Raw genomic sequence first — 13,651 nt, 5'->3', positions numbered from 1 at the left:
TGTTCTCATTTCCTCCACTGGCTGTGTGTAGATGTGCACAAAAGTAGGACACGCACAGACATGGAAAGGATAACTCTGAGGGTGAGAGCCTCTGCATCGTGTATACCAGTATCTGAGCCTGTCACCTGGGGTGATGGTCACTGGAAAACAACGGACTCCTTTAGATCATAACCCATCTGACCTATTTGACATGTTTTTAAGAGGGTATGAATTATGACCTGCTGGAACTGCTTTCGCCCTGTGTAGAAAGAGGGGAGCCTGTAGTGACTTGCTCTGATTTAGATGTAGATGTCTGAGTTTGATCAGCATTCATCAGCTGAGATGTTTCAGCAGTTTCCAAGCATTTGTACTCACACAAATGACTTGCTAGACCATGCAATCAGGCATGTGTATGTCATGCACAGCTACCTGTGAGCTGCAAGGAAGTAGTAATGCTTTTCTATAGGTGAGTTCTATAGTGTAAAACCTAATGACTTTGCTAGAGAATTAATGGAGAGAAGTGTAACAAAACAGCTATAAGGAGCAGGAACCACTTACATCATCTGGCTGCAGAATGCAGAAATTACTTCACTTTCACTGATTTTCATTACTTACTCCAGTCTGCCTTGTCTTTTTCTATTCCTGCCTCTGGTCCTTTATCTTTCTGTCTCCTTTTGTCAGTTTTTTTATGTCCTAAGGCAAGAGAGGCTTCCCTGAAGCTGCTGCCATCAGGAAAAATGTTTCCTGTCTCTTCACCACCTTCTTAAGTGGCAGGAGAAAATATCTTTTTCTCCCTTAACTTCTCTCCTTCTTTGCTGTGTGTTTTCCTTTGCTGTAACCAAGGAATGTACTTTACAACATATTGTAGGGGATGTTTGGGTGGAAGACATTTTGCCAAACAAGATGAAGCTGATGACAAAGCTTGGAGAAGGATGCTGCTATCAATCCTCATGCCCTCCGCCCTCCCCCCTCCCCCACCTCATTTTGGAGGGGTGTTGAACTGATAATGGGACAAAGAGGCACATATTGGAGGGATGTTAAACTGTAGCTGGTAGTGAGAAGAGAGAACCATGCTTTGCAGCGCTTGCAGAGCATGTGTAGATTAGCCATCCACAATGGAATGTGCTTGGCCGGGTTCTGTTTTTTGTTGAATGGTAGCATTGAACAAAAGTGCTTTTGCTCCTTTGTATGAGGTGATGCACACAAGCACAATACATGGATTGTATTTCCTGGGAAGAATTTAAAGCAACATTTTTTTTCAGAAATCATGTATTATTCTGTTTCTTCCCCCCCTCCCTTTTCTTGCCAATTGCAGGTACTACATGAGCCTCTGATTGATGAGGATCCTGTTTTCATTGCCACGTGCACAGAGAGGGAGCTGCGCAAGAGGAAAAAGAGGAAATTCAGTCTCTGGGTTCGACAGTGCTCATCCACTGGTTTCATCTGCCAGGTGGGTTTCACCTCTTCAGATGTCTTAATTCAGTTCCAGAAGGCCCTGAAATGTATCGCAGGACCAAAGGTAACAGTCACTTCTCTTCATTACCTTGCTGGGAGCTGCAATCTGAACGCAGGAGGCCTCTGACTCCCACAGATACTGGGTCCAAAGAACAGTGGTGACAAGTTCCTGATGCTCTACTGTATGATTTAAATCAGGGTGCCTGTCTCTAAGACTGTCCATCTGGCTGCCAGCCCTAAGCTAATTAAATTGAAATGGAGTTAAAAGGTCTGTCTGTTTGTACATCTTAAGTTTATCTAAATGTCTAGCTACTGTGACTTCTGTAATTTTTAGTGAGTCAGCTTCTCTCTAAGTATAACGCTGCATCTGTGATAGCCAGCAGTGTCCAATAGACTAAATCAATATGGTATCAAGATGTCTGTTTTTCTGTGAGAGACATATTAGCGGGCTTTCCTACTACATCTCTATTTCTCTACTACAGAAATAAAATCTGATGTGAATTCAAGGTGAGATAGGAGCTTGAGTAGGAAATGTGTTAAAGGGTTTGATTTTAGTGTTGTAAAGCATTGGGGCCAACTTTTCAAATTCTCAGATTCCCCTATTGCTGATGTATTTTGAAAGCTCTTGAAAAATCTAGCCATTTATTTTGATACCTAGAGGTGAGGGAACAGATATTTTCTGATCTTTCTTTTTCCCAAGAGCTTCTGTGAAAACGTGGCGTCCTGCATGTTCAGGAGCAGCAGTTCGGAGGTGCAGGGAGGACATGCACACTGCCTGCTCAGGCTGAATACATGTCAGAACCACAGGGCCTGTGGATTTGCTGTGGTTGAACATTTGTTCACAGTAAAATTTGATCTGTGAATCACTAAGACTGTTTGAGTAGCTGTGCAAGAAAAGAGGCTTGCTGGGAACAGGGGTTTGCATTTTCAGCAATGATGTTCACTCTAAGAAAATCAGGATCATACATCTTCCATCCAGGTTTTAAATCAGTTGTTTTGTCTGATACAGAATAGATCCACCTTGTGAAGCATCCTTGGAAGTTTCTGCTCTCGAGGTTTTTGGAAAGTCATTTGCTGCACAGAGGCAGTGTCCTTAATCTCCAAGGAGAACTCCACCAGTCCCACATGAAGCTTATTACTAAAGTGTAATGGTACAGCGAGCACAAAGTTTGCCGATCTCTCTTGCCTTGCTCCCCCCAGCCAACTGCCACCAAACTAATAAGTCTTCAGACATGCCAAAGGTCTCAGATTCTGAGCTATAATTATGTTGCACCTCCCGTCCTGTCCATTGAGAGATTAAATTAATGGAATGTCGAATTAAATTAATAGATGCTCAGCACCACCCTAATCCTCCTGCTCCCTTAATGGATTAGATACTCGTGCTTCACTTGCATCCAGATGACGTCGAGGATCATCTTACCAGCCACCTTCTTTTTCCATTCCATGACTTGGCTGTAATTATCATCATGCTAAAATGATTGGGTGAGAGGGACCTTAGGGAAGGGTGAAAAAAAAATATACAGGAACATGACTATTCATGCTAAAGTAGAAAAACCTAGTCTGTGGAGGACAGGGATCTTAAATTATGGTATGCTTGAAATGCTGTGTTCAGTTTTATGTTGCTCTTATGAGGGATCTTGCAGAATCCAAAGCACTTACTCAGTGGTGGTTTGGTTTATTTACTGTATTAAAACAGAATTTGGTTTTTTGTGTGTGATGTGGGGGTTTTTGTTTTATTTTCTTTTTTCCACTGTGTTTAATGTATGGAGAAAATTGATATAAACAAGAAGAAAATCCAGTGTTTCCACCCTTCATGTGCACACCTTCCCCTCCATCTCTTGGGAAACTGCCATCACAAAGGAAGGACTTGTTGCCTGATAGTTAAGGACTGACCGGTATATCAGCTGTATGCTGTCAGAAAAACTGTACAGCACCCACTTGAAAATATGTAGAAATTCTGTCATACTGTCTGGATGAATTCCCTCCCTCATTGTTTCCACATGATGACATCAAGGTCATTTTATTCAGGATAAAATGTGACTATAAACACTGCATAAATCAGGCTAATTCAGTTTCAAAAGAATGAATAATACATTTCTATAAAAAGGTGAGGCAGCCCAGGCAGAAGAGGGAAGTCAGCTACATATGAGTGGCTCTCAACAATGGAAGGGACCTCAAGAGGTCTGTGATGCTCCTGGCCAAAAGCAAGGTCCTCTAAACCCGAATGGAGATCCTCATGTTGCAATGTCTATTTGAGGACATCCCAGCTTTCCCAGTGACCTGGTTGCCCTATGATGAAAAGAGTTGGTTTTGTTTTCCTAATGTGAAACTGATACCAGTGTTTTGAAGCCACATGCTGAGCTACTCTGAGCAGGTCGTGGCTGGCAGCGTACAGGGCTGTCGTTAATGTTATAGGAATGACAGCTGTTTGACTTCCCAGATTCCTCTGTCTGCTTGTTCTCATGAACGAAACTCTGATTCACTTTTTGGGTGTAAGTAAATACTTCTTTTTAGGTCATCATTTGCTTTTTTAAGCAAATGGTGTTTGTTTACAAATCCAGCCCAATAAGCCATTCATGGAACAGAAGCAGCATAAAAATTAAGTATTGCTTGTGGATATGAGAAGGTGCATAGGCTTATGTATACATAATATAAATAATGTAGATATATTAGACTACTTTTCTGTCGTCTCTAATACAGATAACTTGACTCCGCCCTGACAGCTAAGTCTCTGTTTTAAGATGGATGCGCAATTTCAGACTGTATCTCTGCTTCAGAATTTTTCAAGCAAAGCATCTTTTCACGGTCAGCTGGCCAAGTGGGAACATGCAGGAAGGACACATCATTCAAACAAAGTAAATATTCATCTACAGCAGCTGGGAACATGAACAAAATCTTTCAGAGGGTTAGAAGGGCTCCAGTAGAGCTGAGTGTGGCAGAGTGAGTAGCGAAACTGCCCTGATACCGTTGCCTTTTTCACCCATCCTTGATGTTGGACGTCAAGGTAGCAGCAGCCCCTGCAGCAGGAGAGGACTTGGGCCTTCTTGTTTCTTTCTTTCTAGTTCAATGAGAACAGCAGACTCAGTTTGCAGGACCTCAGGTGTCCATCTCTGCTCCATCTCCTCTTTTCCCTCCAATATATTTCCCTACATATGTGTTACCACTAAGACACTTTTCAAACCAACATTTTAATACCTTGATTGCAGCTTAGATGATCACAGTAGTTCACAAGTGTTTCTTTCTTTCTTAGAGTATTTGCTGAGTAAGCCATCCTATTTAAATCAAAACTCTAGTTGTATCAGTTTTTATTTCTATCCTTTTCTCTCAAAGTCTGGAATACTTTGTTGTAAAACGTGCATAAATATGATTGGTAGGACTCTTTTACATTTTAGATATAGCAACAGAGCTCATAAAAATTGCTGAGAGTTCCCAAATATCTGATCAGGGCTAGTTAGTCGTAGTAGGACACATCATGCTCTCTCCTTTGCTTGTGTGGCTCATAAGGAGTGAGTGTGGCCATGGGTAAACTGTTACAGAGTGATGCTTAGTTCTTCCATAGCTTCTCTTGCACAAGAATGTTTTCTGGTCATTTCGTAGAAGGAGAACGAAACACAGGAAGCTGGTGCCATGCACTGAACCCCACGGGGAGCGAGGCAGGACAAGCTATTGCCATAGGCACGTGGCATAAAGATAACCCTAAAGACAGTCCCTGACCCAAAGAGCCATCAATCAACAAAATGGAAGGTGGTATGTAGATGGTAGAGAGCACTGAAAAGTGATGGTCAGGCAATATTAATCACTATGATAGGTGGTAATGGAATTAGCTCAACCTAATTATTCACTTTAAAAAACTGTGATGTGATATGGTGGAGAAGATATGACCTTATGGATGTGTGTACCCTTTCCTGTTCCTTGAGATGAAATTTGTTCTCTGAGGCTATTCTCACCACCCCCAGCTATATGGGCTCTGCACTTTTATTCACTGGCAGAAAGTTCTTGCAATAATGCATTTCATTTTCACTAATGTCCCTGTGAAATGTGTTGCTCAGATTTATGAAGTCCTTTAGATCCTTGTGCTGGGACTGAATTTGAGTTTCCACCTTCCACTCCTTACTGTGAAGAAGTGATGAGTCAGAACAGATTAAGGAAAAAGACTATGTCTCTGCAGCTTGAGTCTTCCCACATTGCTGAACAATCAGCAGTTTGCACTATAGAGCTATTTGAAGAGTGCACCCTGGATCAGGGTGGCCTCTGCATGAGAGGTTAAGAAATCTCTCTCTCCTTGAAGAGCAGCAGTCTCGGTCAAGGGAGATGTCTGAGGTCACTCCACAGATCAGTAGCAGAGCTCTCAGTTGCAGCAAAAAAACCCCAAGCAAAGTAAATACCGTGCTTTTATAGTAAATGCTGTAGTTCATTCTTGATTTCAAACAGGCTAAGTACAGACAGCTTGAATACTTCATAACCCTGTTGATTTTACAGAGGAAGAACTTCCAGAATTTAGGGGAACTGAGGTGATGCCCTAAAGAAATTATAATTTCACAACACACTACAGAAGTGCCTTCAGTCACTGAGAAAGGGAGGGGTAAATAAGCCTGGAATGAATTTTGTTTTCAAGGTCAGAGCTGCAGGAGAGTTAGCCATCTGTGCACTTGTTTCATAAAGCTGCTCAGAAATGTTGGTGGTTTAGCCTGTTTAAGTTCTGTTTAGAGATTAGTCTGAGTCCTTGGGTTTCTTTAAATAGTGCTCTGATAAATTCTCTGTTGCTGGTATGGTTGCATCTGAAATGCACAGATGTAGCATCTCCTTTGAGGAGATTCTCAAGGTCAGGCTTTGGCTGGGAGGGGATCCCAGGAAATCTGATTGCCTTCCTTTGTCAGTCACTGGTCGCTGGAAAATCCTTTCTGCTTTCTTCCTCTGGCCCCCACCAGGCCCTGCTTTTTAATGCATGTGATTCTGAATTGTCAACATCTGAGAATCTCAGATCTCAATTTTAAGTCAATTATCTTCCTGCTCACCAATATGAAGTGGAAAGGTGGTTTTGCAGATGTGTGATGGGCCAGCCCTGTTCATTTCTGTCAAGTTTGCAATCTTATAGTATTTATAGATCAATGAGAAAAACATGACATGCAATCAGCCTGAGCAGTCGAGTATTTATCTGTGAAGTCTACAGAAGAAAGAAGTTACTGCTTCGATAGTATTCAGGATCCAAAAAATATGATAGTACCATTCTTGGTTCTTTTGCTTTTATCACTCTGCCACCTAAAAACTTGGCTGCTGTTTTCTGGTTGTTTAGGGTCTGCCCTTTGTGAGATATTTTGTACAACGTAGCCTTCAAAATCTTCCTGCTGTTTATTGCTACCCTTCCCTCCCCTTTTCTTTTCTTCCAAATGTCATCTATTTCATTTGAGAATTGTACCCTGGGGTGCTTCAATTATGTTATGAATGTGGAGTGTTTGGGATGTGCTATTCACAAGTGCTTTCAATTTGCCATCTGAGCTTTGAATATGTGCGGAATCACCAATATTTTACTTTCTATGGCACTCTTAAATGTGCAGTCAAGATGCAGCTTTTGTTCCTAAGTGCTCAGGTTTTTTTACCCAGTTTCTAGTGAGACCTTACAAACCTTCCACATGAATTTTCCATAGGGTAAATTACCAGTCCAGAGCAAGGAAATTGCTGTTGGCTTGTAGCACAGATGTCTCCTTCTGTCCTCTGGTGGGACCCTCTCCAGCAGTCTGCCTCTGTAGCCAAGCATACTTGGTTTGAGTTTCTGTATGACAGGTGATAGACTTGCCTCTCACCTGACAACATGTGAAATCTCCTCAGAAATGTGATGTGATTTCTGATTGCCTCTGCGTAGGCAGTCTTTCCAGAATAGTTTGCTCTGGTTTTGTTTATTTGGTTTGATTTTTTTGTTGTTGTGGTTGGTTGATTGTGGTTTTTTGTTGTTGTTTTTGTTTTGTTTTGGAAGAGCTCAGCACAGTCTTCACCCATACCCTGTCACTTGGTCATTTGGGTACAGTGATTGATACCTACATTTGCGATGGGAAGAGGCAGAAGAAGTTGTTGGTGGAACGAAAAACGAGCCACAGACTGATATTTCCTTACTCTTAAAGGCTCTTAAAGGGAAGACTGTTAGGATGCTGCATAGAGGCTGAGGGCAGAGGAGAGGGAGGTTTGAGGGATGAGTTAAGTGGTGTGAGGAGCAAGAGCTGGTATTGTGTGCACGGGATTAAAACGTGTTGGATTGAAAGTATCTGGTGCAGTAGGACTGCAGTCGATAGAGAGATGGCAGAATTGAACGTGTAGCTGTTCTGATAAGAAACAAACAGTTGAGAAATGTCTGGAGAAAACTCCATTTCTGTCCCAGCACTGAAGGATAAAGAGCTTCAGCCTGTAGCTGCCTCCTAAGTCAGATGATGTCACATCTGTAGAAGTTATCCCATTTGGTGCTGTAGATCGAATGGATCAGTAGCCACTAGAAAAAGATGCAGAGTAAAAGTGATCTCTGCAGATACTCAAGTAGCTTTGCTTTGACTGTCACCTGCAGAAGCAGATGTTGCTGCCAAACATCTCCGCCTGTTGTCCAGCAGCAGTTCTTGAGCCTGTACCGCTGGCCACATTTTGCTGTTAGAGCACATGGGAAAGGCACAAAGCTCAGATGCTGCCACAGGGCAAACCAGAAGATCTGGTTTAGTTTTATAGTTTAATAGATATTATTGGGGAGCAGCTCCTGACTATGTATGTAAAGGTCTTGCAGTCAGTTTCTGGCAACTCTGCTTTTTCTGCAGACTGCTGTTAAATACCACTTATAATGTATTACAGAATGGGGCGGGGAATGCTGTGAGCTTCAGTAGGCAGGATCTTAACGATTTGAGGTAGAATGAAATAAGCTGGGTGAGAGGATGAGGACAAGGAAAATGAAGACCATATGGGATCTTAAGCACTTGCAAGGATATTTGAAGCTATGCCTTTGCCAGTTGTCCGTAGCCAGCCTCTGTTTCACAACAGCCTTAATGCCTTCCACAATTTTGCTGCCGTCACCCATTTTCCCAATAGAGCTGAGCATGATAAAGCTTTGAATGATAGTTCTCCAAAACAAGAAAAATTCTGCCAAGAACAAAGGCTGTGCTTGGACACTCACCAGCATGCCCTAGGAGGAGAAAGTGGGATATATTTAATATTGGAGGAGGCGGAAAGGTTCAGTAGTGGGTATGAATGTTTTGGTAAGGGGCACTGGGGAGGTGAACACAGCAAAGGGGGATGAGAATCGCAAGATGCCCATTACAAGGAACCTTGAGATAGAGAGGAGCGCAGAGGGAGGGTGCCAGATGCACAGGCAACTCTGCTAACAAAACCTATGCAGTATGTAGTATTCTAGTAGGAATACAGTGATATCTCAGTAGACGCTTGCATGGTGGGCATCTGCTGCTTGCAGACCCAACCAGCCCGTGGTGCGGGACCAGTTGGCTCACCAGCAGACTTTCTCATCGCTTGTGGAATATTCCATGGGGAACAGGAAGAAAGCATGGAGCAGGAGAGACTCTGAGTTGGTTAAGACTTACTGCAGTAGGGGAGGGAAGGTATAGGACACTCTCCTAGACTTAGAGATTCCTACCTTGTTTTCAGCTCAACTGCTAATCCAAGGTCAAAACTAATCTGTCTGTATTTTTTCTCTGCTGCCTTGTCTGTAGTTTTTAAGGGCTTGATGTGTGGTCTCTGTGCTGACATACTAGTAACCCAAACTTAATTTTGATGCCAGTAACCATTAAATACCTTTGCTGTAAATTTGGAACAATCTGCCCTTTGTATGCATTGCATCATTGCATGGTTAAGCTGCTCTCTTGAGCCCTAATTAATAACTTAAATGACTTACTGTAATTAGGTAGTCCTCAGCCTTAGCATTGGGGAAAGCACAAATTTGACAGCTTTCAAAAGTCAGTGGAGCATAGTCAGGGAGTCTACAAACTTTTCTGCCTTTCTCCTCATCTGTTTCTATCAAAAAAAGGACTTTCTTTTTTTTTTTTTTTGTAAAGCTAAATAATGGATATTTAAGACTTTCTTTTAATATGTGCTGTACTTCTTTTTAGAATTAACGTGTATTCGTCCTTGCACCAACTCTGTTCTTCAGCACATCAATTACTTCAAAATACAAATTATGTCTCATTTCCCAGAGATTTCATACATAACACACTCCTGTGGTCTGTTTCACAACACATGAATTGCTGGGGCATATTACATTAATATGTCTAGAATATCAGTGCTGGGAGATAAGCCATCTAAAACAGGGAGAAGCTGTTTAATTGAATTTTATTCCTCTCCAAGATCATTGAGATATAAATTACTGGGAGCCCTACTGAAAACATGTGAGTATTTTTGTTCTCTAAGTGTTGTAATGGACTTTCCTTTATGAATAAGTGTGTTGGTAAGAGAAAAATATGTATATACAGGAAAGCAGTGCTGCCTGTTCTGGATAGTTGAGGTTTCAAGCAAGTTTAACAAAAGCTATTTGTGGATACATCACTCCAATAAACAAGCCAAAATTCCTTTTCCCTGCCTGTGAATATTGAGCAAGTTTCAGCTTTTTTTCTGGCAAGTAAAAGTTTCTGGACTTTCTAAAAGATTTGAGTATTTCAAAGCCAAACTCGTGAAGGCAGGCCTAGGCAAATTTTTCAGAAAATTTGCTTTGTGTGTGTTTTTAGATCTTTGCAAGTTCCATGGTGTTACAGTTTGAGTGAGTGTGCACAGTGTCTGCTGCTTCTCATTTGTCTTTCCAGCAGGTCACTTCTGCTGACTTTTAGAACAAGGTGAAGGTCAGATGTCCAATTGATTTTAATGGGTACTCAACTTTGGTGTATGTTATACTTGTAAAATACTGTCAGTGAAATAAAATGGAAGACTTGTGTACAAAGGAGGGGTTATGTGCTTTCTCCCTCAGCATGACAATGCAGAAGACTCATCTTGTAGAGGCATCTCTTGTAGAAATGAAGGAATAGCTTTACTTCAGTGCTCTATCAGTTGGTGGGTGTACTAGCTGGACTGTGTGTGGTTAATTATAGTCACGTTACTAAGGGTTAAATGTTCTTGCACTCTAATGCAGACCTGTATGTCCACCAAGAGATGATGGTGACAGCTCTCTTGAAATGCACAGCATTGTGGATGGCACAGCAGCAGGCTACACACTAAAGCTGCCGCAGCCTGCTGCAAATGAGCCAGGCATTTCCCTAGGAATAGCAGCATATTGCTCTGTACCCTGATTCCTGTTTCAATCTGTTTCGGTGAGTTGTCTCCAAATCAAGATCTAAGTAAAGGATCTAAGAATTAGCGCTGTGTCTGGAGAGTTTGACGAGGATGTTCTGGCGGTTTGGGTATGTGTATTGCTGGCTTCTCTCATTTGTGGGGGTGCACATGCACTTGCATTGCAGCCAAAAGAAATAAATCTGAACGTTACTGCAGTGAGCTAATGGGCCATTTCCTTCTGGTCATCTTGTAGGGGCCTTTTCGGAAACTGAACTTCCATGCTTTCCTCTTGCTGGCAGCATTAAAGCCTGTGCCGATTCAGTACAACATGTAATCTCCGTTATGACTTGAGTCTTTTCCTGCCAAGCAAACAATCTTCAAACTGCACAACAGTGACAAGAACCTCAGGAAGCCCTTAAACTGAGGCAAAGGACACTGTATTTATAGGTAGCTGTGCCAGCTAACTTGAGGTGGTTTTAAAGCAACAGCCCATTGAAAGAGGCTTTAGATATTAACAGTTTATAAAAAGTATATCTGCTGCCTTGACTCTCAGCTTGTTTCCAGTTGAGCTGAGCAGGTGTGTTGGCAATTGCATCTGCTCCCTCTGGATTCCTTATAACCTTCTGACTTTTCTTACTATTTCTCATTTAAGATTTATGTCCATCTCAAAGAAGGGAGTGGTGCTGATGGGCTGGATGCTTTGAAGAACAAACCACAGCTCCACAGTATGGTGGCCAAAAGCCTTTGTCAGAACGCCTCTGGGAAGAACTACATCATCTTCACAGGCCCAAGCATTACCAGCCTGAATCTCTTTGAAGAATTTGAAAAGCAAGGTGTGTATCGGGTGACTCACTGGGTTTTAATGATGGCAGACCTAGGGGCCTCCTGCCACTGAATTAAAAAAAACTCCCAAAAGGCTTCACCAAGATTTCAGGTCCTTGTATAGACAGGTAAGTTGGTCATCACTAAGAAAAGATCTCATTCATGAAAAGGTACTATGCAGAGGACTTTCTAACTTGCTCTTTAAATCTTCATAAAGTTCAGAATGAGGATGTAAAAATATTTTTAATAAGGATATTTAAAGCCCTTGCTTTTCTTCTTTGCCTCAGAAATGTGAGGTCTGATGTCCTATATGGCCTGGGGGACTTTTCGAAGGATTTCCTGTGATTTTTCTGTTCTCATTGTGATAGACTAGGATTGGGATGAATCCTTAAAGGTATGCCGTAGAAGTCCTTGCTGATTTAGTATCTACTGAAGGTACTGAAGGTATGACTTCTCTAGAAGACATTTTATGCTGTTGCAAGAGCCCTAGCATGGTTCGCCTGTTTTCTTGTGTAAACAAGCCTTGGTAGGGCGTTTTTTTAGTCCCAAAAGCATAATGAACTCTACACTGGCACACTTGCCAGCAGAATGTCCATCAATATGGCCGTGTGACTCTCCCAGCCAGGTCCTTGCTAGTGCAGAGAGTAATCCCAGGACATTCTGTCTGTCAAATGCCCCCTCACCTTGGGTGTGGAAAAGCCACATGTTACTTTGCTTTTAGAAATGCTGAGGACTTGTGGCTCCCCTTAAATTATAGGCTCCTGCACTCTTGACAGTCATTTATAAGTCATCTCAATGTAACTCTCAGCTTGTTCTTCAGTCGCCACAGCTTTTCACCACCGGTATGGTATGTACAATAGATCCTCCATAGCAGTAAGACTGGAGGCTGCTGTTATGAATCACATAGGAGGAGGCTACAGGACTGTTTCTCTTTTCAACACACCACTGAAGATAAAGGTTTGCTCTTGACATGTTTTCCATTGCAGAAAATTGAACCCACCTGGGGCATTACATTAATGAAATGTGGCCCAAAGTGGGGGGAAAGACTGGAAATTGAGACAATATCTTGATTCTCATTGAAATGAGAACACCAGTGAGCTGCACCAGTGCTGTAGTTGGCAGTTCAGACTGTGCTGGCACTGTTGAGCTCCATGCAGGACCCAACTCCTGCATTATTTTAAGTAAGCTAGAAGCTCACAGAGTACAGTGCAATATCACCATATTGTCACAAAAGAGTCCTGGTTTCTCAAACGCTGCAAACAGCCAAATGGGAAAGAAGTCAAGCATATTTATAGTGCACTGTTATTCCTCTGAGCAGAGACTGTTCTTCAGTAAATTACTCTTTTCACAGCTGATTATAAGCATTACATTAAGACTACCAAAGCAATGGTGCAAAATGTGGGTTAAAAAAAAAAATATAGAGGATAACAGACATAATCCTAGTACCTGAGATGTGTCAGGTGTAAATATAAAGACTGACAGACAAAAATTTGACTGTTGAGTCGCACTCTTTATGCTTAGCTAGGGAAGGATAAACACAATATGGCGTGACCCAGTAGGTCCGTAACACCAGTGGAGATGCTTGGCTACTGATCCAGCTGATTGTTACTTACAGATAATTCAAATTGTTCATGGGATGAATTATTCATGGTCTTTACACTGAACAGATCATTGAGATTAACAGTTTCTACCAAGTAGCAAATTCAGTAACATCTTTTTAAAGCATGTGATTTTGATTTACTCTCTGATCAAGTATGCTAATGCTATACTGAGATTTCAGTTTGGTTCATGATTTGTGATATGGCTTCATGAGACTTTTTCTGATATTTGACTGCTGCTGCCAAAGTTAAATTTCAAATCTGGTACCTGCTATCACCTTCCTGGGGGTGAAGCTATGGGGTGCATGGGGGGTGGACACTAAGGTAGCAGGTTTATTGGCTTTGCGGAAAAGCGTGGCACTCGTGTATGAAGAAGATCATGTGCAGAATGTCGAAGTGTTTCTGTTTAACAAGGACATGGGATTGTCTGCATTTACCATCAGTTACTAGCTCAGAGGTTTTGCCGGGGGATGTTGAACAGACAGTGCTATGAGACACTGGAGAGGTGATATGCTAGAGATGTCAAGCAGCGGTGAAGAGCCCTGAAGGAGGTGGTG

At 42.0% G+C, this 13,651-nt stretch overlaps 1 protein-coding gene across 1 annotated transcript in view; it reads left to right on the top strand.

The window, feature by feature from the left end:
• Positions 1-13,651, top strand: part of PGBD5 (piggyBac transposable element derived 5) — a 72,170-nt gene that overhangs the window by 39,344 nt on the left and 19,175 nt on the right. The window contains exons 3-4 of the mRNA XM_065834776.2: positions 1,295-1,429; positions 11,327-11,507. Of these exons, the coding sequence (XP_065690848.2) occupies positions 1,295-1,429; positions 11,327-11,507 (316 nt within the window). The remainder of the gene's footprint in view (positions 1-1,294; positions 1,430-11,326; positions 11,508-13,651) is intronic.

Source organism: Patagioenas fasciata, chromosome 3, assembly GCF_037038585.1.
Source record: "Patagioenas fasciata isolate bPatFas1 chromosome 3, bPatFas1.hap1, whole genome shotgun sequence".
NCBI classification, from domain to species: domain Eukaryota; kingdom Metazoa; phylum Chordata; class Aves; order Columbiformes; family Columbidae; genus Patagioenas; species Patagioenas fasciata.
Note: the sequence above shows the minus strand (reverse complement) of the source record. Positions and strands in the feature narration are given on the sequence as shown.